Source organism: Callospermophilus lateralis, chromosome 16 (genome assembly GCF_048772815.1).
Source record: "Callospermophilus lateralis isolate mCalLat2 chromosome 16, mCalLat2.hap1, whole genome shotgun sequence".
Lineage (NCBI taxonomy): Eukaryota > Metazoa > Chordata > Mammalia > Rodentia > Sciuridae > Callospermophilus > Callospermophilus lateralis.
The window spans coordinates 22,927,299-22,952,480 of NC_135320.1; the positions used below are offsets into that span (position 1 = coordinate 22,927,299).

At 37.3% G+C, this 25,182-nt stretch overlaps 1 protein-coding gene across 1 annotated transcript in view; it reads right to left on the reverse strand.

Moving 5' to 3' along the window:
- The window catches only part of Prex2 (phosphatidylinositol-3,4,5-trisphosphate dependent Rac exchange factor 2), a 272,774-nt gene that overhangs the window by 176,257 nt on the left and 71,335 nt on the right, over window positions 1-25,182 (reverse strand). The window contains exons 4-8 of the mRNA XM_076836448.1: window positions 24,973-25,077; window positions 21,175-21,276; window positions 14,028-14,189; window positions 5,127-5,260; window positions 1,459-1,562 (exon numbers count right to left, since the gene is read on the reverse strand). Of these exons, the coding sequence (XP_076692563.1) occupies window positions 1,459-1,562; window positions 5,127-5,260; window positions 14,028-14,189; window positions 21,175-21,276; window positions 24,973-25,077 (607 nt within the window). The remainder of the gene's footprint in view (window positions 1-1,458; window positions 1,563-5,126; window positions 5,261-14,027; window positions 14,190-21,174; window positions 21,277-24,972; window positions 25,078-25,182) is intronic.

The following is a 25,182-nucleotide window of genomic DNA, read 5'->3' on the forward strand; positions in this document are numbered from 1 at the left end:
GCATAAAATGAATTACTGCCACCTTAGGAAAAATAATAGGTCCATCCTGCTATGGATGCCTGCTGGTAACATCTGCAACTATATTGCCTGCTGGTAACTGTATGCCTGCTGGTAACATCTGCAACTGTATTAGCCTACAGCACAGAAAAGGATTTGAAATGGGTCACCTGTGCCAGGTGTCTGATGGGTCCACACTCTAGTCTCATAGTTAGTCAATGAGAAGCCCCTCCACAGATGATGTGACTCACAGGTGATTCCTAGTCTCAAACACCTCCAAGTTTTGCCCAATGTCTGCCTTTTCCCCCTAATTGCCACAATCATGGTTCACTCTTTTAAGTACGAGACTATATGTCATGATGCTCACAATGGGATAGAAAAATAGCACACAAGTGAGCATTTGAAAAAAAAAAAAAAAAAACTCTACCCCTAACAGGTTTGATAAGCATTCTTCTCACTGGGACCCCAGAATGACAATAAAGGTACATGGGGGGCTGAGCATGGCTCAAGTGGTAGTGCACTCGCCTGGCATGTGCGGGGCGCTGGGTTCGATCCTCAACACTAAATAAAAAATATAAAATTTTAAAAAATATATAAAATTTTTTAAAAATTCTTTTAAAAAAAAGAGGTATATGGGAGGTAGACAGCTGAACTGTGCCCCAATTCCATGCTTATAATGAATTATAAAGACATCTCTCTACATGAAAACAAAAGTCACTCAGCAACAATTAATATATTTTATTTCATCCTATCACTCTGCCTAGTCTACCTTTGAAATTATAATAGAAATCATTGGGGAAAATGTGATTCAATTTACTAAGCACTCAATTTATAGACAACTTCTTTCAAATCAAAAATAAAATTTATTTTAACTTCACATGAGCTCGCTCGCAAAAGTCCATACTTTAAAATTTACTAAACAAAAATGTGCTATCTTTGAGTAATAAGGTATTTAAAATTACACAAATCATCTCTACCCAAGACTTTCCTCTCTTAAGCAAAGCGACAGCCTGTCTATATTAGTCACAGTTGTACAGCAAAAAAACAAATCTGCAGTTTGTTACATTCTATGGTGAATTTGTTATAGGAACAAAATGTCATACATATTCTGATACAACAAAGTACAACCTTAAGAGAACTGTTATTTTCCACACACATACTCTATAAAACAGGAATTGTGCACATCCTGTGGGATTAAAGCAAAATGGGCATTCTCAGATAGAACACCACTTAGCTTTCCCTCAGTATTCTTGTATTAAGGCAGAGTTTCAGCCAAACATAATTCTCCATGTTCACAACAGACCTGCACTTATTTACCCAACCTTTCTCCTCCCTTAGCCTGATGGCTCTCTGACAAAATATTCCTAAGGTCTAATGCATGCAGATAAATTATTCAAGTGAGAACTCCGTCTTCCAAGGGACTTCACTGTTGGCATTCCATTTTCACTCCACATCACTCACCGGTGCCATCATCCACATTCTCCACCTCCATCACTTCAGTATTGATCCGGCCCCGAAATAGGTACCGGTGTCCATCTGTGGACGCCTTGCTGTTCTTCAAGCGTCTTTAAATGAATGAAACCACAAAAACTTTGTTACTAAACCTCATGCAGAACAATGTTAAAACATCACACTTTCTTGATTCTTTAAAGAGAGAGAGAGAGAGAGATCAATTAAATCAACATTACAACAGTTTTTTGGCACTTGGTGATCAGACTTATGTCCTACTTGCTTTACAAGATGTGACTGATGTACTAATTTCTTTAAATAAATTAAAGTTGGGGCTAAAGATCATACACAGGTGGGAGAGCTGAGCATATGCTTTTGCTCAGTATATGACATCTGTCTTGCCCAATGAAACTGTGACACACACTAAAGGTTGAATATTTTGATGCTGCAATTCAGTTAGTTTTACCTTCATTTCTCATTGCTCAGTAGCTGGTAATTCCCATTTTTAAAATTTTCTGTTAAACAAATTCAGTGAGTACTTCCCTCTTTGACTATGCTAGAAGTTCTTAAGCTGAGTGACATTCAGCTGTTAAGAAAAAAAAAATCTCCTATACTCATTTTATGATATGGTTACTGTAGGCTTATTGAACAAGTCTCTTAATGCATTTATAATTCTAACCAGTGGTCATATTTATTTTAAAAATAATTCAAAACATTTTTTAAAAATCTGTGTATGGTATGTCTAGTACCAACCTTTAATCACAAGGAGAATATAACACAATAAAACACCAAGGTTTACAGATGAACATTAACAATGAACTAGGTAGTTGTATATGAGAATTCTAAACACTTTTAAGTGTTTTTAAACAACAAAACATTTTTTTTTCTAATTAAACAGAAAAGAGTTTGAGAAATAATTCAAGGAGGTTTAAAAAATACCTAGTCACTCAAAGAGATTTCAGTGACCCAGACTCTTCAGTTTGACTCACTGACAAAAGTCTGGCCACCAGCTGAATAGACACAAACAATGCCTAATTTACTGTGCTATATAGACACACCTAGAAAAAGTTGTACCTTTCCACTACCTGTAGCATCTCGTCTAACTGTGCCTGCCCTGAAGTGAATGGATGTACACAGAAGGTGTCTCAAGATACTGTCACAATGCCCCTCGCCACACACATAGGGCTCCTTCCTTGAAAAAGTCTGTATAAACCTGGTCTATCTATCCTAAACCCTCATCAGACTTACTAGTCCTAAATTGATAATTAATCTCACTGGAGAGCCTGTCATCCCCAAACTTTCATCACTCTGCATTCCCATTTCATGTTGACAGCAAACTCCAAGTGTCTTAGTTAATAAGCCTAAATAAATCCTTAAATCAGGAATTCAGGACAGGTAACTATGAAAATTGGCATCACTGAAGGTCAGATTATACATTCATTAAGGATGCTTACTAAATAGCAGGAATTTAACTTTGTAAAGCTTTTTCTGTTAACTTATTTAACAATTATAGCCATAACAGAACATCAGTTGGTACACTGATGTTAATTTTGCCAAAGCTGTGGATTTGATGTCAGGTAGACAGACAGATAGACAATAATATCAATATCAATAATATCAACTGTCATGAAAAAAGTTCTCATTCTCAAACAGATGCCTTTAATTATTCCACCAAAACACCTTCATTCACATTAAACATTTTTTGTGTGTGTATAGTACTGGGGAATCAAACCCAAGGGTGCTTTACCACTAAGATACACCCCAGCCCTTTTTATTTTTTGAGACAGGGCCTTAGTAAATAGCTGAGACTGGCCTAGAACTTGTGATTTTCCTGCTTCTACCTCCTGACTCCCTGGGATTAAAGGCATGTGCCACTGTGCATGGTCACATTATAATTTTTTGATGAGTTGTACAATGGGTAAGATTTCCTAAAGCTTACTTCTATTAACCCCTTCTTAGCCCCTATGCTATCAAACCCAAGAATTTAGAAAGGAACAATAAAAGATATAAGTAAGTTCATTTTCACGTAGTCAAAAGAAATTTTGAGCTGGACACCATGGCACATGCCTGTTGTCCCTGCTAACTAGGATAGGAGGATATCTTGAGCCCAGGAGTTCAAGACCAATCTGAGCAACACAGCAAGATCCCATCTCAATAAAGAGGGATGGGTGGGAGGGCAGAATTTTTTTTTAACTTCATTAAGGTAGAGATGATGACAATTTAACTCTCAATTCCTGACCTGTTCCCTTTCATAAAGGTACATGTTACAGTTCTGTGTTTTCTTGCTTCATGTCATTGCATTTTTTAAAACTACTATCTCTTGCTAGAGAATTCTAATACTATAATCCACATGGCTTCATTGCCATATATCATCAACTTAGCTGCCAAATTTTCATTAATTTCCTCTGGGCATCTTGCTAACAGACTTAGGAAAACTCATTTCAAGAGATAAAAGATTGAAGCTCCCTTAATTCTGCCTAGTAAATCAGTTTTGTGTCTCTCATTCTCACTCTACCATAAAATGGTTGGAAAGTTTTCTCACTTCTGAACTTAGCATATCCAATCACTCAAAATCCTGACCTTCCAAACTTCTGCTGTGCCTATCCATTGAATGAAGCCTACTGGTACCCTCTCCCTGAAACCAGTGTCCCAGCTACAGTTGGCATTTTGAGAAGTACTCCACCAAGTTAAATGCTGCTAAGAAAACAAGTAAAACCTTCAAGAGTAGAAAAGTGACCACTGGATTAGGAAACATGGTGGATCTTTACACATGAGCAGGTTAGCGGATTAAGTCTCATTGAGTGTTGTAAAGGAGGAAACAATAAGTAAGGGATTAGAAAAATGACAACCTAAAAATCTTCCCAGAAAGGTAGCTATGAAAGAGAGCAGAGATAGGAGAGAGTGGGACATAAGAGATATCTCTTTTTTTAAAGAGAAGAGATAATAAGCAATATTTGAAGTCAAAGTAATAGGCTCAAGGATCAGAGAGTAGCTTCCGTGGGAACATTAGAGGAGAAGTAACAGGACAGGGAATGGTGTTCAGAGTGGGATGCTTACAATGAAGATTTTCAATTTCGAGGTAATTGACAAGGTAAAGGGACAGCACAGGACAGGAGGCTCAAGTGTAATGGAGGAAAAGGATCACTGGAGGTAAAGATACCGCAGACTTTCAGGTCCCAAATTATGGACAGATCTCTATATGGATTTTGAACACTCCAAAAATCAAGAGAGGAGTAGGGGATAGTACCTAAAAGATAAAGCAATCACTGAATTGTGTATAACAGGGAGATGTTAAGAGAGTCACCAGAAAAGTCAGTGGGGCAGAAAGACATGAACTTCACATTTCTTGAGATTCTTGAGGGAAGTGGGGTGGGTGTGGATATGGTTAAAAAGCAGGATTGGGAAAGGGGGAAGACACACGGGCCTCTCCCACAGGCCCTGAGGTATACAGGTGAGGAACCAACAACTCTTCTTGGCAAGGCTCTGGGGAGACAGTGTCATGATATGGTAGTGACACTTCTGTAAGGTCTACCAAGAAGGTGAAGATAGCAATCAGACAGGCTGAGGAAGTAAAAAGCCTGATTGTTATCTTCAGGATGAGCTCTGGGAAACACAAAGGAAAATGGGGAACTGTGAGGTGGATGGATCATTTCTGAAGTGTAATTTGTTTATGATCTCACCTGTGTTTCCTTTTGCAGTACACCAAAAGGTTATCAAAAAGAAAAAACACCCGTTCTTGAATATTTCCTGAGGAAATTTTCAGTAAGACTCCACACATCAACATTTCAGTACAGGTGTCAGTGATGTTAGATCCCTAAATAAGAAAATAAATAAATTAATTAAATTAATAACTTCTGATTACTTGGTCAAGACCTTTGTATGTAAAGATTCTTCTCATTAAAAACTATACTTCAGGCTGGAACTATAGCTCAGTGGTAGAGTGCTGACAGCCACAGCCGAAGGGGCCCAGCAAACTTCCAGCTGCCAGCAAACTTCCCAGCTGCCAGCTGATGATTGGCTCACAGCGGCCCCAGGAAACTTCTAGCTGCCAACTGATTGGCTCCTCTGCAGTGATGCTCATTGGGCTGTTTCCCCGCCCTTTCAGACCACAGAGCTGCTCATTGGGGGACTTTTTTGGCTCCGCCCACGCGACCCAGCCAATCGGCCTCAAGAGGAGGAGGAGTGGGGGAGGTTGAGAGGCTTGTGGGAAGCCAGTGGTGGCATTGGGCTCTGAGGGTTTTTCCTGAGGAGCTGTGTGGTGTGGTGTGTGTGTTCTAAAAATAAAGTTCCTTTCTGCTTGATAAGTGGCTCCTGAATTGTGCCTAGCCAGACTGCGGCAGTAGAGCACTTGCCCAGCATATGTGAGGGGGTTCAAATACCAGCACTGCTTATAAATAAAGAAAGGTCTGTTGACAACTAAATATAAACAACTGAATCTAGCTCTCCCCACCTTCCAGGTTCCTCGTCAGTCTCGGCATAGATTCTGGATGTGTGTTCAGACAGTTAATGTACGCATGCACAAGACAGACACATCTATAATCATGTCATCTATGCCATTTTGAAAGGAGATAATTTCAAACTAATTCATAACATTAATGTTCATATTTTTCCTTTCTTCTTTGCTTCCCCAGTATGGATAAAAGGATTTATAGACACATAAAAAAATGTATGAAACTGTTTAAATTTTTATCAGGCATCAATTTATATATCCACCTCTGGTATGGAAAAGAAGAGAAAAAAAAAATGATATAAAGGGAACAACCTTCCAAAGAGCCGCTGATTTATTAAAGGAAGACATGGGAATCCTTATTGATTAAATAAGCCTTTACTGAGTGCTCACCAAGATTGCATGATTAGCGACAAAACTATAATTTCTTTTTTGGTGCTGGAGATGGGACCCAGTCCTCCTGCATGTGAGGCAAGCACTCTACCACTGACTACACCACTCAGCCCAACAATACTGATTCTTTTTTTTTTTTTTAATGAATTTTTCTTTTAAAGAGAAAGAGAGAGAGAGAGAGAAAGAATTTAATATTTATTTTTTAGTTTTCAGCGGACAAAACATCTTTGTTTGCATGTGGTGCTGAGGATCGAACCCGGGCCGCACACATGCGCTACCACTTGAGCCACATCCCCAGCCCCAATACTGATTCTTAACACAAAGCTAACCATTAGACAATGAGAAGAGCCACAAGATGAAGGAGCCTGAGCCCTGAATCATCAACAGAGGAAAACTGCCCTTCTAAGCAGAACACCCAGGGTCTCTGGTGTGAGCTGCACATAATTTTCTATAGTGAGCCATTGGAAATGTAGAATGTTTCTATACCTAACCTATCAAATAATATGCTAAGCTGGATTAAACACATAAAGGAAGTTTTCAGCAGAGATCTAGCAGTGTTCTATGCAAGAGAATATCAAGTTTAGTTAGGTCTGGTTTCTTTTAATCTGATGTCAATTTCTGATATATTGATTCAATCAATGTTTTTATTTTTGATTTTTAAAATTTCACATTTGCACAAAATCATTAATATAGTTTTTCTAGTCAACTATAAAAATTTAAATTAAAATGACAACTCTTATGTCTGCAATAAGAAACTTCCAATAGGGAACATAAATTAGGAGAAAAAGCTATTAGGTTAACTTGGTTATCTAGATTACAAATACATTTTAAATTTTAGAAATTTTCCTTTTTTATTTTTTTCATTCTGACAATAGATATATAAATGAAAATGTAAAACTTTTACACAATTTCATGTATTCTGTCATGAGTTTGTTAAGCAAGGATTGTCATGAAAAATGAATTGTCATGGAATATGAATTGTCATGAAATATGAATATGAGTTGAATATGAATATGGATTGTCATGAAATATGAACCTCAAATCCAGTGACTGGTGTCAATGATGTCTTATTATTTATTTGTAAAGAATAGCACTTTTATCTTAGACAAGAAGCTAGAATAGAATTGAAAGATAGAAAAGAAAACATCAAATTGATTCTTAAATAAGACCTTGTATAACATTAAGGAAAGTAACTTTATTAGTAGGAGTTTTACTACAGATGCAGAATATCACCCCCTTGGACTGGTGGTGGCCCATATAAGCCAACCAAGAATGGTAAATTGTATTGCAAAATGTTTATATTTTTGCAAAATGGTTATACTTTTATCTTGAACATTAAATAATCATTCCAAGTAAGTACCCCAAATTAACATAGGTAGATAATAGCAGATACATTCCTATACAACAGAAACCCTAACCTGTTGTGGATTTACAAATATAAGGAGTGTTTTACATAAATTTGAGATAACTATAATGGCAGCTTTATGTTACCATGAATTCAAAGTGCTCAGTAGTTACCAAAACCCCCAGCTATTTTTCCTCCACCCCATCCTTGAGTAATTTGGCTTTTTGAACCTCTTTCTTTACATCTACTACATATTCTTACATCTACTAATATTCATCATCATTGAGTAGTCCGTTAAGTTCACTGTTATTTACCTTGTAAGTAGTTTTTCTTCATTTTTAAAATCAGTGCTCATTTTTCATTCTAAATATCTATTTTTCAGCAAATACACACTTAGTTATTAAACAACCATGCATAATACAAATTTTATCTAGATGAATTCTAAAATCGGGCTGCTAATATATCCATTCATGCCAAGCAATGTGCTGAACATTTTATCCTGGTATGAATCTCGACCAGTTGACCTCACTATAATGTGGAACCACTGATTAGTTAACAATGTTTAAAGTCAGACTCCGTGATCAGTCATCTCATGAACTAAATGTTGCATGTCAATCAGAAAAACAAACTGACCACAGAGAGAAACCACAGTCTTGGAAAAGATAAGAGAGGCTTGAAATTTCCACACTCATATATAATGCACAGATGAACCAAGATCTAAAGGAGCCAGGCCCACTCATGGTTCAAGAAAAGAAAACTGACCAGAATGACAACTTGATAGGTGTTCAATATCAATGATGTCTCTTTTTTCCCACACATTTTTAATTGGTGCATTATAGTTGTACATATCAATGGGATTTGTTATTAGATATTCATTTATGCACACAATATATATAGCAATATAATTTGGCCAATATCACTCCCCAGCACTTCCCCCTCCCTCCCTACCTCCCAACCTTTGGTCCCTTTCCTAGACTGATCTCCCTTTGATTTCCAGGAGATCCCCTCCCACCAAAGGTGTCTCTTGAGAAAACTAATGAATTGTGTAAATATTCTTACAAAAGAGCAATTTTTAAATGCTATGTAATTAAACATGAAGACTAGCATAACTGTATCATACAATTTTGTCATAAAATGAATATCTCCCCCAAAAACAAACAACACTCAATTTTTATTCATTTCTTGAGGTTCAAACTCAATAAAATTGTAAGTGGAATTGTCATATATAAATCATACTGATAATGTTTATATGATTTTGCCAAGATAAAACTTCCTTCTTCTCCCACTAGAAAGTTTGTTCCTCTGTTTAACTAGATTCATTCTCAGTGATCTTTTCACAGAACCACTTATCCTCAAATAACAAGGACCATCTATAAATCATTTCCACCTCAAGGTAGCAGATGAGTTTGTGCCTGCCAAGTCACACAGAACACAGTACAAAAGAAAACAGCCTCATCACCAATCTCTGGAAGACTCAGGCTCAAGAAATAACAAAAGAACATGACATGCGGTCAGTACGCTGTATAGCACGCTCAATCAAACGGAGCCAGTAAATAGATTCCAGGTTGTCTTCGACATGGTCTTGTAGCATGGTATTTCCCCATGAAAAAAAGGTAATCAAAAATGCCAGACTTCTATTTCTCTTTACTTTCTAAATCACAATAATTATCTTGAATCTCATTTTCCCCAACACCTACAATACTAATAATCCTTCTCTTCTCTTTTGTTCAGACATGTTTTTCCCAGATTTGAAAGACCAATTCCAAACAGGGATATCAAGGATTCTAAAGTTCCATAACTAAACAATGTAATGTTGATTGATATTCCCTTGTCAAAATACTTCTGTACAACTCCAAAAGTTATAGTGATGATACAATCAACCAAACAAGAAGAAGGATGAAACAGAATATTACTGTTCTACAAAATGAATCAGCTGATAAACTTCCCATCCAAATCACATTATTTCCATACCATTACCTTTGGTAGAGTATCTTGTGTAATGTTCTGCATGTTAGATTAGATATATAACAGATTATTCTATTAAAAGGCATGATTTCAGAAATGAACAATTAAAACAATAACTACAGATCTTCTATGCCAGTTACGCCATAAATGCTAATAAAGCCTAAATTCTATCATCAACTTGCTGTAAAAGAAGAAGCAGGAAAACAAAACAAAACCCTTAATCCAAAGAATTGGCTCAATTTTTCTCTCAGTGTGGTTATAATATAACAAAGTAAGAAATATATTGAACTTTAGAATCAGGCTACTATTTTTCAAACTGATCTTTGCCCACCTGTGAGTTGTAAGGATGTAAGTTAAATAGTCCTCATTTTTTAAGTTTATATAATTGGGATGATACCCCAGCAAACTGTTGAGGCTCACTGCAAGGGTCTGCATACTGTCCATCCCCAAGAGGTTAATGTGCTAGTTAGTAGTGTTGCGGCGGTGGAACCTTTAAGAAGTGGAAATTTGTGGAAGGTAAATTAGGTCATGGAGGCACCATCCTTAGGAGGCATTAACGAAGGTCTTATGGGATGGAATTAGTTCCCACAAGTGGGTTATCCTAAGGTAGCCTTGCAATGTAGTTGTACATATAAAGGGGATTTGTTATTACAGATTTCCTCCCCTGAATTCCTCTCCACACACACCACATCATTAGCCCCTTCCTCCTACACTCCCACCTTATAATGCCATCCACCATGAACCCCTTGCTAAAACTAAGCAGAGGCATGTGACATGCTCCTGAACCTCCAGAACCATAAGCTAAATAAACCTCTTTTCTTTAAAAAGTACTTAGAACCAGGTATTTTGTTAGATTGCATAGAGTGCCAGATGAATACTTCCCAAGGTAGGTGACTGGCATTCTAGGACCTCTGCCCTTCCCTAAGAAAATGGATCCCTCAAATTAGTGGAATCTTAGAATTTCAATTCTGAACGTTGAATGAAGTAATATATGGATGGAAAAAAAAATACGAGAGCCTATTTATCTTGGCTAGGGTGCTGATGAGACAACTAGAAAGCCACAGCTGCCCTAATGTACCTTTCAATCTGAGACTAGCTTTTCTATTGATTCTGTGAGTGACCCAATATCTTTCAAATTAATTTTTCTTTTAATTCCCATTACTTGGAACTATACCACCTAAAGTAATCAATACCTGCAGTGAAGAGACACACTGGACAAATGAGGGGAATTTCTCAAGGGGTCAAGTCCCATTGCTGAATCAAAGCCTTAAAATACTATCATATTTGCAGATCATTTTACAGTTTTCAAAGTACTTTCACTTACTTCATTTGACCCCTACAATAATTCACACTGTATATAAAAGAGGTCTGACATATTACCTCAGAACAAAGGGTTGGAGTCCCGACGAAAACCAAAGTCTGCTCAAAAAGCCATGCTTTTCACTATGTCATATTATTTGGGAATGATAAATTTCAATTGCCATTTCACCTAAATTCATATAAATGATAATTTAGCAGCATTTATTCGTGTAAATGACAATTCCAGATCCAAGAATTTATTGCAAAAACAATAAAACCTTCATTTGATTAATGGGAAAATGACACCCTGGGTAATTAAGTTAACTTACACGAGAAAATTTCCAACTAAAATGGAAATAGAGCAAATTCATAGTGTATCAGACTTGGATGCCCTTCAAGAGACTTTTAGTTACTAAAGCAAGGGTGTCATCTTGAAGGTGGTCCTGAATGGTCAGCAGCTGTTTCACAGTGTTTGTCCAAGGCTCCTGACCTTGAAAACTCTTCAGGGAAGACTGGCTTCTGTAAGTGTCTTGCCCCTACATCTGAACCTGGCCCAGTCCTAACCCCACAAAAGCCACACCACATATACACAAAGCTGCCTTCAGGCTGAGCAGTAATTCCTGTTAGGCATTCAAAAATAGCTCATGGGAGCTGGGGTTGTGGCTCAGAGTTAGAGTGCTCGCCTAGCACATGCGAGGCCCTGGGTTCAACCCTCAGCACCACATAAAAATAAATAAATTAAGATGTTGTGTCCAACTACAACTAAAAAATAAATATTAAAAAATAGCTCTTGGTAACCCATTCCTGACTTCTCAGGGCCTGAATCCATTCTGTTTGTCTAACTCTGCCTTCCTATAGAATCCTACTAGGCTAGTTATTTGTCCTTTAGTCCTCAGAATTGACCAAGAGCTCTCCTCATCTCTCCAGGGTGGTGAACTGGAATGAGTAATCAGGTTCTGACCACAGGTTGCCAACCAGCTGGCTAAGCCCCACTCTAAGCTACATCCCCCAAGGAACCCAAACCCCCAACACTCTGTACAGCTGTGTTACACACACTCATCAAAATCTACTCAAGGCTGCCAGCCTTCTAGGGATAAGACATTCACGTTACCGGCCCTATGCCTTCTTGATTTTCCTGAAAACTTCATAGAATTCCCTAAACACCACTAACTTTCTTTGGCTTCAATGCTCCACTTTTCTCTTGCATTCAGGATTGTAAAATCACCAAGGTGGTGCTTCAACTAGGTTTTCGTTGCTATAACAAATACCTGGGACAAATCACCTTAGAAAAAGGAATAGTTTATTTTGGCCCATGGTTTTAGAAGTCTCAATTCATGGTCACTTAGCCCTGTTGCTTTTGGCCTGTGGCAGCACAATAGGTCACAATGGAAACATGTGACAGGGAGACTGCTCACCCCATGGTGGGCAGGAAGCAAAAGAGAAAGATGATGTTCCCATATTAGGGCTAGATCCTAACATCCCTTTCAAGGGCAAGCCCCCAATGACCTAACTTTTTTTTTTTTTACCACCTCCCATTAGTGTTACTGGCTAGGGAACCAAGTCTTGAACACATGGTCCTTTGAGGGGACATTCAAGATCCAAAACTCTAGCAGCTGGTGAGGCTGAGGCACCCTCTGTTATGGGCTACATATGACATAGTACAACCCACATATATCTCCCTTTGAGTAGCTGGTGAATACTGTGCAAACAATACTGAGGGTGTTTAAGGAATCTCCTTCTGCAGTCGATTCAATCTTCAGAATATATACCAGAAGGAAACAAAATTGAGACTGATTTGGTTTCCTTAGAGTACTGGAAGAAGTCTTTGAAATTCTTGTTTTAGGAATAGGCCTGGCAGATTTCACTGACAAATCCTGCAATTTAAAGCAAGTTTGGTTTTTTTCTTCCAATGTTTGAGTGACAACAGAACTGCAAAGCAAACTTGACTCCATTTTTCTCATCCCAGCAGGACAACCACTCCCCAGGAGAGAAATTGTCATCATGAATCAACTGTAAAACACACAACCATTCTAACTGATTGAAAGAGGTGACATTCATGCCAAAATGGGAGGTCACCCTGGACACTTGAAATGGAAGAAGATAGCCAAAGAGGAAGCTAAGTCAGATCCGAGTTAGCATTTTAAAAGATTCATAGCAGAAGTAGACAAATAGAGGAGAATTCCTGAAGGAGAATGTTTGAAGTTTCTTTGCATCTCTTGTGGATATAATTTTAGATCTAAGTGAAAACCAACATATTGAAGATAAGAAACAAATTAGTCAACTATAAATTCCTAAAGATAAAAGCAATTTACTTGGATTTATGTGATACAGCATTTGGCTGGGAACATTTTCAATCTTGCTTACACTTTTTAAAAATCATCTTAATTGCTTACTTTGTAACATGAAAAAAAATTATAGTAGCCCAAAGCTCATACACATTTAAGTCAAAACCATTTAAATTTTGGCTTATTTTTCTGTATAGAATAAAAATTTTGTAGGACTCCAACCCCCATGAAATAATTGGGACCCAAAGTTAACGACAGCTGAAAAACATCTTACAGATTCTGGCCCATAGACTTCATTTGCATTTTTGTCCTTTTTAAAGCCTTTCCTGAATGACTCATGAAACTATAATTTTTTTTTTTCATTTTGAACAAACCTTAAAAATCAAATCATAGAGAGTTCTTCCATTTTAGAAATGAAGAAGTCAAAACTTAGACTGAGTGGACTTAAAATGAAATTCAACATCTAACACCTAGAGTCTGAAAATAATATCACAACACAACGTAATGAACTTTACTTCCATTCTTTTTGTTCACTCAAGGATAGGACTATGTTTTTGTTGATCAAAGTTAAGACAGGGAAAAGGATAGTTTGTAATGCACAAATTCTGAAATACCCAAGTTTAGAGCCACACGGTGTCTACTGACTCCATCATTAACTTCTCCGAACGAGATTGTCATTAACTGCCACCTTAAACATATGGTGAGCCTTTTTCAGAATTGATTAGGGTCCTTCAGCAACATCTAGGAAAACAACCACTTATGGTTCCACCAATGCCAATAATTCCACTCACAGCACAGGACCTAAGAGAACTATCTTAATCTCCATAGTGGGCCAAAATGGATGTACCTCCCAGCCTTCAATGTGAGACTGCCATTCCTCTAAAACTTCTAACTTCTCCATCTGTCTCTTGGCCTCATTTATGTTGGAACAGACTGCTTTCATGGCTTGGAGGGCTTCCATCACTGCCACGTAGTCACTGTGTTTCCGTGGAGTCCTCTTCAGCAACTCCTGTTTATACACACCAAAAAAGGAATTACCCTTTGATCTTCAGTTTTCTGGTACAGTAGGTTCAGACTGACCAGGAAATGAAAATTACAAAGATCATGAGAGCCACTTTAAGTGACATCACAAGCTCCAGTAAGATTAGGATCAAAAACAAACATGGAATCAGTGAGCAAGCATGATCCCAACGCATATTTTCCAATCACTCCAGTTTTTCCCCTCAAGCTTATTTTATTTTTAAAAACAAAGTTACATTTCTTCTTTCAAGTCATCAAATAACTCACCTGGAGCATGTAAATTTTTTTTTATTTATGTTTGTTATCCTAACAGAAGCACATCTTTATATGTTAATTACATTTTCCTGGAGTCTTTAACAAAATAAATCTTCGAATAAGTAGGTTCCATAATGTCAAGAATAATTTAAAATGTCTATTTTCTAACATTTTTTTGACAAACTAAGCAAAGCAAAATTTATGCATGTCGTACATTCAGCAAAATAGTTTACACATTTCGCAATATTCCATCATTAAAGAGCCATTTACAGGGCTGGGGCTGTAGCTCAGTGGTAGAGCGCTTGCCTAACATGTGTGAGGTACTGGATTCAATCCTCAGCACTGCATAAAAAAATAAATAAAATAAAGGTATTGTGTCCATTCACAACTTAAAAAAATTTTTAAAAAGCAGAAATTCATGTTGTTTCCACCAATTTCTTAATTCCTCCTCTGTGATGAATGAACAAACACATATCCAATATCTTCCTTTTGGTTTTGGTGTCTAGGGGGTTGGGGGGAATTTTTAATTTATGTTTTTTTCCATTCAGGATATCAAAATTAGAGTAATCTTTAATCTTTTAAATATATTAAAAGGTCTTGTTAGCTATTGTTTAGAAACACAAAATTAAACATCTTCACCACTGTCTAGACAGTTGTGACCACATTACTTTTAATTAGTCATTTGTTTCCTTACTATAGTTGCCATCATGTAGCTAACACAATTACAGAAACCCTGAGGCAGCCCTTCAAAAGAATTTTCTTAATTCTCAACATGCAGTGGAAAGTGGGCAATTCTTACACTCTCCTGAGTTGCCCAACTTTGACCCTGCATTTGGTCGGTTCACATTCTGTTCTAGAGAGCTAACACCAGGAAAAAAAAAAAAAAAACTCGTTGTGCCACTCCCAGGACAAAGTTTAAAAGTTAAACTGGATCACAAACCCACAGAGGAGAAATACAGCCTTCACCAGGAATTTTGTGGGGTCCAAGTACTTGTAAGTTATGTGAAGTGGTCAAGCCAACCTGTAGGCCATGAGATGAGTCCCTATGGAATGGTATCCCATGGATTGAATGTAGATGATGTGAAATAACAAGAGAAACCATCAATCATAACCTGGCAGTTATTGGCCACACACCTTGTGTTGACTGGTTGACTCATTCATTTCAAGTTCCACAGATCAATGGTTTATTTTTTGAACACTTGTGTTCCAATACCTTTAATATTTTTCTCTGAATAAAAAAAAAAATCACTCCAAATCAAAGAGAATCCCAGCACAATTCTTCAGCTGATGTAACAAACATCAACACCAATACTTCTGCTACAAGAGTAAATAGTTTTTCCATGTTTGTGCAAATAGTTTTCACCAAAAGGGAAAAATCATCTTCTTAATATTCCCATCCCTTCTTACTCTTAGAATAAACAAATTTCTGTTGGGTATAATGGTATACACCTGTAATCCCAGCTACTCAGGAGGATCACAATTTCTAAGGAGCCCAGTGTACTTAGTGAGACTGTGTCTAAAAAATAAAGACATAAAAAGGGGTGGGGATGAAGTCAGTGGTAGAGTACTTGTTCTGGGTTTAATCCACAGTAGGAGGGGGGAAGAAGAAAGGAAAGGAGGGAGGGAGGGATTGAGGGGGGCAGGAGAAGGAAGGAAGGCTGAATCACAAATCCCCCGAGATTCCACAAAATTTAGGGCAAAGAATAACTGCAGTTATGAATATACATACCAACTGAGTTCTATAGTTAGAGGACTGTAGGGATTCTCAGAAGGAAAGAAAGGAATTACATTTGCATCAGTACTCTCTACTTCCAAAGACTGTGCCAAAGCTTTGCACAACTGGAGACACCTGCATTAGCTTCTCTGTATGGATATTTTTTTATGGCTTAGTCAAGTGACTTTTGACTTTTTCATAAGAGACATTCTTCTCAAACAGATAAACTTTATGCAACTGACAAAAGTTGTAGTTAAATTTGTATCTTAAAAAATAAATCAACAAAATACCATTTAATGTCCATACTGTTCCTATTTTTAAAAATGTAGATGTCCACTAGATATTGATGTATTAAAATAAATCAAAATCAAACAGAATAATGGCTAAAATGTATAGAGTACATGCTATGCTAAATGATTTATATAAAATCGTTAAATTAATGATGTTAAATCCTATATGAGCATGTCATGCATATTCACTCACAGAGATATACTTCTCATAGTTACATGCTATAATTTCTTTTTATTCCTTTTCTTTTGTCATAATCACATCACCATCTCTGTTTCATCCATGAAAAATCAAGGCTTGAGGGTTTAGATTACATACCCTAGTCAGAGAGCTAGTAAGCACCATACTTGGGATCTGAACTCAGCTCATGTACTCAACCACTACTTCCAGCTGCCTATCCTGATGGTATAACTCAAAAACACAGCTTTAAAAATTGACACTCTAACCTATTCATTAAACCTTGCAGTAAGTGTACTAGTTAGGACAGTACAATATATTTGTCATTATGAAAATATTGCTTCCTATAATAAGGCAACAGATTTATAACCATTATTGGGGCACTTCTTGTATTTAAGAGGTGTGGTATTTTCTTAGCAATCTCATCTCATTTGTACCATTTACTGTCCCATCTGATCCACACTATTTCCTTACAATAATGATTTTAAAACCAGGCTCTGAAATTAATGCAATTTTGACATTAACTTCATTAGCATCATGAAGTCACCAAAGTTTGGGGAAATCAAAAACTATACAAACTGTGGTTTCACTTAAAATAGAGAGTCCTATAGCTAACAGGGTATATGAACTAGACATAATGCACTTAATGGGATCTCTCTTCAAACCAATACATTTTCTCTAAATGAAACTCAAGTATGTTTTCTACAAAGAGCACTAAAAGCCTTTTTCAGTGGCTTTTCTGCTAAAAATATGCTTCTACCTCATATATAAGTTTGTGACAAAATAGCCATTTTTTCCATTAACTATGGCCTGCCTTTTTAAAAAGAATGTCAGACTCTTTATTTTTATTTTTATTTTTTTATGTCACAGGGCAAATCTTAGCAATTACAAAGGAGTTGAGATACTACCATGCATTTTATCTGATCATAATGGAATGAAATTGGAAATCAATAATAAAATGAGAAAGGAAAAATCCTACATCACATGGAGATTAAGCAATATGCTACTGAATGAACAAAGGGTTACAGAAGACATCAAAGAGGAAATTAAAAAATTCTTAGAGGTAAACGAAAACTCAGACAGAACATATCGAAATCTCTGGGACACTATGAAAGCAGTACTAAGAGGAAAATTCAGTTCATGGAGTTCATTCCTTAAAAGAAGAAAAAGCCAACAAATAAATGACCTCACACTACACCTCGAAGCCTTAGAAAAAGAAGAACAAATCAGCAGCAAATACAGTAGAAGGCAAGAAATAATTAAAATTAGAGCTGAAATCAATGAAATTGAAACAAAAGAAACAATTGAAAAAATTGACAAAACTAAAAGTTGGTTCATTGAAAAAATAAATAACATTGATAGACCACTAGCCACGCTAACAAAGAGAAGAAGAGAGAGAACCCAAAATACTAGCATACGGGATGAAACAGGCAACATCACAACAGACACTACAGAAATACAGAAGATAATTAGAAATTATTTTGAAACCCTATACTCTAATAAAATAGAAGACAGTGAAGGCATCGATAAATTCCTTAAGACATATGAATTACCCAGATTGAGTCAGGAAGATATAAACAACCTAAACAGATCAATATCAAGTGAGGAAATAGAAGAAGCCATCAAAAGACTACCAACCAAGAAAAGCCCAGGACCAGATGGGTATACAGCAGAGTTTTACAAGAACTTTAAAGAAGAACTAATACCAATACTCCACAATCTATTTCAGGAGATAGAAAAAGAGGGAGAACTTCCAAATTCATTCTATGAGGCCAACATCACCCTGATTCCCAAACCAGATAAGGACACCTCAAAGAAAGAAAACTACAGACCAATATCCCTAATGAATTTAGATGCAAAAATCCTCAATAAAATTCTGGCAAATCATATACAAAAACATATCAAAAAGATCGTGCACCACAATAAAGTAGGATTCATCCCTGGGATGCAAGGCTGGTTCAATATACGGAAATCAATAAACGTTATTCACCACATCAATAGACTTAAAGATAAGAACAGTATGGTCATCTCGATAGATGCAGAAAAAGCATTCCACAAAGTACAGCATCCCTTTATGTTCAAAACACTAGAAAAACTAGAGATAACAGGAACTTACCTCAAAATTGTAAAAGCTATATATGCAAAGTCTCAGGCTAGCATCATTCTAAATGGAAAAAAACTGAAGGCATTCCCTCTAAATTCTGAAACAAGACAGGGATGCCCTCTCTCACCACTTCTATTCAATATAGTTCTCGAAATACTGGCCAGAGCAATTAGACAGACAAAAGAAATTAAAGGCATTAAGATAGGAAAAGAAGAACTTAAATTATCACTATTTGCGGATGATATAATCCTATACCTAGAAGACACAAAAGGGTCTACAAAGAAACTACTAGAGCTACTAAATGAATTCAGCAAAGTGGCAGGATATAAAATCAACACGCATAAATCAAAGGCATTCCTGTATATCAGTGACAAATCTTCTGAACTGGAAATAAGGAAAACCACTCCATTCACAATATCCACAAAAAAAATAAAATACTTGGGAATCAACCTAACAAAAGAGGTGAAAGATTTATACAATGAAAACTACAGAACCCTAAAGAGAGAAATAGAAGAAGATCTTAGAAGATGGAAAAATATACCCTGTTCATGGATAGGCAGAACTAACATCATCAAAATGGCGATATTACCAAAAGTTCTCTATAGGTTCAATGCAATGCCAATCAAAATCCCAATGGCATTTCTTGTGGAAATAGATAAAGCAATCATGAAATTCATATGGAAAAATAAAAGACCCAGAATAGCAAAAGCAATTCTAAACAGGAAGTGTGAATCAGGAGGTGTAGCGATACCAGATTTCAAACTGTACTACAAAGCAATAGTAACAAAAACAGCATGGTACTGGTACCAAAACAGGCGGGTGGACCAATGGTATAGAATAGAGGACACAGAAACCAATCCACAAAGTTACAACTATCTTATATTCGATAAAGGGGCTAAAAGCATCAATGGAGGAAGGATAGCATCTTCAACAAATGGTGCTGGGAAAACTGGAAATCCATATGCAACAAAATGAAACTGAATCCCCTCCTCTCGCCATGCACAAAAGTTAACTCAAAATGGATCAAGGAGCTTGATATCAAATCAGAGACTCTGCATCTGATAGAAGAAAAAGTTGGCTCCGATCTACATATTGTGGGGCCAGGCTCCAAATTCCTTAATAAGATACCCATAGCACAGAGTTAAAAACAAGAATCAACAAATGGGACTTACTTAAACTAAAAAGTTTTTTCTCAGCAAGAGAAACAATAAGAGAGGTAAACAGGGAGCCTATATCATGGAAACAAATTTTCACTCCTCACACTTCAGATAGAGCCCTAATATCCAGAGTATACAAAGAACTCAAAAAATTAAACAATAAGAAAATAAATAACCCAATCAACAAATGGGCCAAAGACCTGAACAGACACTTCTCAGAGGAGGACATACAATCAATCAACAAGTACATGAAAAAATGCTCACCATCTCTAGCAGTCAGAGAAATGCAAATCAAAACCACCCTAAGATACCATCTCACTCCAGTAAGATTGACAGCCATTATGAAGTCAAACAACAACAAGTGCTGGCGAGGATGTGGGGAAAAGGGTACTCTTGTACATTGCTGGTGGGACTGCAAATTGGTGAGGCCAATATGGAAAGCAGTATGGAGATTCCTGGGAAAGCTGGGAATGGAACCACCATCTGACCCAGCTATTGCCCTTCTCAGACTATTCCCTGAAGACCTTAAAAGAGCGTACTACAGGGATACTGCCACATCGATGTTCATAGCAGCACAATTCACAATAGCTAGACTGTGGAACCAACCCCGATGCCCCTCAATAGATGAATGGATAAAAAAAATGTGGCATTTATACACAATGGAGTACTACGCAGCACTAAGAAATGACAAAATCATTGAATTTGCAGGGAAGTGGATGGCATTAGAGCAGATTATGCTAAGTGAAGCTAGCCAATCCCTAAAAAACAAATGCCAAATGTCTTCTTTGATATAATGAGAGCAACTAAGAACAGAGCAGGGAGGAAGAACAGGAGGAAAAGATTAACATTAAACAGAGTCATGAGGTTGGAGGGAAAGGGAGAGAAAAGGGAAATTTCATGGAAATGGAAGGAGACCCTCATTGTTATACAAAATTACATATAAGAGGTTGTGAGGGGAATGGGGAAAAAATAAGGAGAGAAATGAATTACAGTAGATGGGGTAGAGAGAGAAGATGAAAGGGGAGGGGAGGGGGGATAGTAGAGGATAGGAAAGGTAGCAGAATACAACAGTTTCATACAACTATTATGGCATTATGTAAAAATGTGGATGTGTAACCAATGTGATTCTGCAATCTTTGTAATGTTTTGAATAACCAATAAAAAAAAACTAAAAAAAAAAAAAGAATGTCAGACTCTTTAAAAGACAAATCTTTAAAAGATCATCAGCAAAATATGTAGGCACAAAGAAAATGCTACAATGACAAAGCACATAAAATACCTTCAAGAGCAGAGGGTACTTGCATATCCTTTGAATCGGAGTTACCAAGTATCCTTCCAGGGGAACATCTGTATTCTTTCTTCCTCCGAGCAACATGCAGTTCTGAGGTGGAAATAAACATAATTAAATACATTTTATAAACCTGAGGCTGTGAAACTTTCTTCTATGGTAAAATGTTAGGTTTAAAAGTTGTAAAAGCCTATGTCCTTATAGTCTTCTTTCTCTGGGAAGAGCACACTGTTTCGTCACAAATAACACAGAAAGAGAGAAATACCTTGGTCTTTCAAATAGAATGCAGAACCCAAAATATGTTTTCAATGTATAGCTTAAAAATTAGTTGATATATTCTACCGAAATAAAGTCTAAGAGAAAAGGTAGAGAGGGCGAGGGAAAGAGATGGATGGGTGGACAGATGATAGCTAGACAGAGGGAGGATAGAGATTTTGTTTATAAGGAGAGATACACTGCACTGTAAAAGAGCAAGTGTCCATATAATTGGTTTCTAACTTCTAACCCAGGCTCTGCCACTGGCTGGTAACACAGCTTGGACTAACCTCAGAATTCCATTTTTCCTCTCTGTAAAATTGATAGGTTTTAACCAAGTGATCTCTAAGTCACTTTTTGCTGTCCCACTCTGCCAGACACCTGGCAGCCAATCAAGATTCTGTCAGTCAGTCAGACAAAATCTCCGTAGATTCAAGGTGAATGGAGAAATCCTTAAATCAGTAATCACAGTGAACTGAAATTGAAGGCACGTCCAATGACCGTAGAGTAGTGTTCAAGAGAAAACTGATTCCAGTAAATAAAGCCACCATTTCCTAAACAATGCAAAGAAACAAGACTCAAAACTTGCCAAAAATCTTATGACCATTGTAATTAAATATATATTAGATAATAAATATCTAACAAAGGGAGAAGAGAGCCTCTCAGATGTCAAACTGGTGACTTAGCACCTTTCATGACATTGCTTTAAAACACTGTCCCTTCCATATTCATTGAGAAGGCAGCCAACTGCTGAGCAGGAACCTATGCAAAAAAGACCAAAGGTGGGGAGAAAAAATAGCCGAAGCCAACCACCACTTTAGACTGGCTATATATATACACTGTAGAATCTTTATGCATGCGTAAACATATGCTGCCTAAACAATCCTCCTGAAATTTCAATGATCATAAATTTCAATGATCATCATACAGAGGTGGTAGCATAACCAAGGGGCCAAATCCAGGAACTCGTGGATGTTTGTCAAAGGGTATTGTCACTATTGAATAAGGAAATGAAGAAGGAAAATGACACCAGAGATGTAATCTCTATACTAAGGTCATCCAGATAATTCAGGGTGAATGCATGCCAGGGCAAGAAGTAGAGAAGCAGGTTCCCTGCCATAGAAGCACCCGAACGCAGCATTTTTATCTAGGAACTTTACACAATTCACTAGGCAGACTAGATTAAAAGAAAAGAACGTATTAGGCAAGAATTCTCACACTTCAGAAAGAGCCCAAAACGTTCAGCAAGGTAAAGGCTTTCCTAGCAATGGCAGAAGAGATGATCAGTACATCCTCTTTCCAAATGACAAACCTAAAAGGACCAATTTCACGACTCTAGAAATCAACTGTCGTAGAACAAATGCAGACGTGTTTATTCACGAGGAATTTTTAACCTGAGGTAAGAACACTGAGAGTCTGCAGCATTCTTGCTTAGACTTATCTTCTCCCCGGAACCCAACCCCACCCGCAGCTCATACTGCATAGAGGTTTTCTCCAGGCGGTACCATCACAGTAGTGATGTCAGGAGGAAGAGATAAGCCCGGGAGGAGAGGGAGAAGGGCCCCTAGGTAACTTCCTGGCAGTAGTGCACAAACAGCACCTGCAGATATTTGCTAAGAAACTTACAAAGAGGCTATTTTTAAACAGGACCTACGTGACTGGGGTCCATGCCTCTGCAAAGAAGGAAAAATGCCTGATTGATATTTTATTGGACTAAAGTCTGCATGAATACCTCATGGACACCAAATGCCTTATCCAAAATTGGGCAGGGGGCTGACTTCCTTAAACTTATAGATCTATATAAATCCCTGGACAATAGTCACTCTTGGGTATCCTCTCTTGGGACCCCTCCTTCTTTGGTAGCTCTACTTGCTTTCTGTTACTCTAGTAAATCCTGTTACTTTGCTCTCACCCTTGTGTCCGTGGATTTTATTCTTCAAATTCATGAGACAAGAATCCAACCCCACACTCTGGGCTACAGTAGCATTAGCCTGGAAAACTTTCTGCCAAATGGGGATCTAGGGGGCTATAGAGGGCAGGAGTACTGTCAATTAAATTAGAACTCCATAAAGAAAACAGGGAATGCCCCTAGTTTCAGCAGCCGCCTGAGACTGCAGTCTTGTTTTGGGGCAAGGGTAAGACTAGCAGATTAGCCAAAAATTTACAGGGAAAATATGGAGTGCTATAGATGGCTTAGAGAAACTCTACATTTATCTCTGGAGACTGGGAAAGCTGTATGCACATGCAGAAAACAAAGACCTGAGAAGACCCCTAGAAAGAAAGACCTGAGTCAACTTGCAGACCGACCACCTGGCCTTTGAATGTGTCCATACCCACACTCACACACAGATCCATGGACAAGAGAGAGAATTATGCTCTGAAAAATCACTGGCTGACCATTAAACTAAGCAGTCAAATGGGGGATCTCTAAAAAGCAAGGCTGAATTATACGAAAATAAAGTGAGCAGAGATATCATCGGCTGAAGACAGATGAGAAGAAATATTCCTCAAATAAGTCGAGGCAAGTTATTAAAAACAGAGCAAAGAAACGAACAAATAACAATAATCAATCTCATGGAGAAAATATAGAATCCAGAATTGCTATCATAAGTTATTTAAAATGTCCAGTTTTTAATTTAAAATTATGATATGCAAAGGAACAGGAAAATGTGACTCATACACAGTCAATAAAAACTCCGAGTATACTCAGATCCTGAATTTAGCAAACAAAGACTTTGAAACAACTATTATAAATACGCTCAAAGAATTTTTTGAACGGAAGGACAATATGTTAACAGTGAATAAACCGATAGGAAATCTCAATAGAGAAACAGAAACTATAAAGTCAAAGCAAATACACATGGGATAGGCTAAACGGCAGATTTGAGATGATAAAAAGTCAATGGAAATCAAGGAACGTAAGGGACTTTTTAGGGTGATGGACATACTAAAAAACTGGATTTGGGGGGTGGTTGTATCACTCTACAATCTGCTAAATATCACTGAACTGTACACTTACAAAGTGGTTCTCTGTGGTGTTTAGATTATCCAAGTAACTGCCAAAATATGCATTTATATATGCTGCCTTAAAAAAATTAAATACATTTTTTGCTGGTTTTGTGAAAACTACTATATGTAGAATGGTCTTTACATTTATCTTCTGCCATATCCTTGATTTGCCTCCTGCCTGCCACTGCCCTACTTAAAGCTCTTCAGAGAAGGGAATAAAACCCTAGGGAGCTGAAAATATAAAGCAATGATGAACTGTGGCAGAGTTCTTTGCTCACTAGGAATCTGTGGGGTCTCACAAGCAATTTATGATCATCCAGGAGAGGGCATTAGCAGGACTTTCCTATAGAGAACTCTGTTCCAGCTCTAACTGCTTACAGTTAAAGGACCAACCCTAGCTTCCCAGCCTGGGTATGCAAAAAGTCATCTCACAAAGAGCTTTTTACACCACACTGATGCCTCCTTCATTCTTCCTGGGCCCATCAATAAGCATCAGCCTAGGATAACACATAGAAATACACTTACCAAAAGAAACGTCCGGATTGTTCTTATTTTGTTAAGTTCAAGAAGCAATTTTTGTGCCTTCTCGTGGTTGCTACAGTATTCATCATAGATACGAAACCTGTCTTTCTGTGAATTCAAGACAGAATAAATTAGAGTCAGCTTATTTGCCATTTTGAAATTTTAATCTATGTGATGATATACATAAATAAACTTTACTATGTCTCAAGAGCC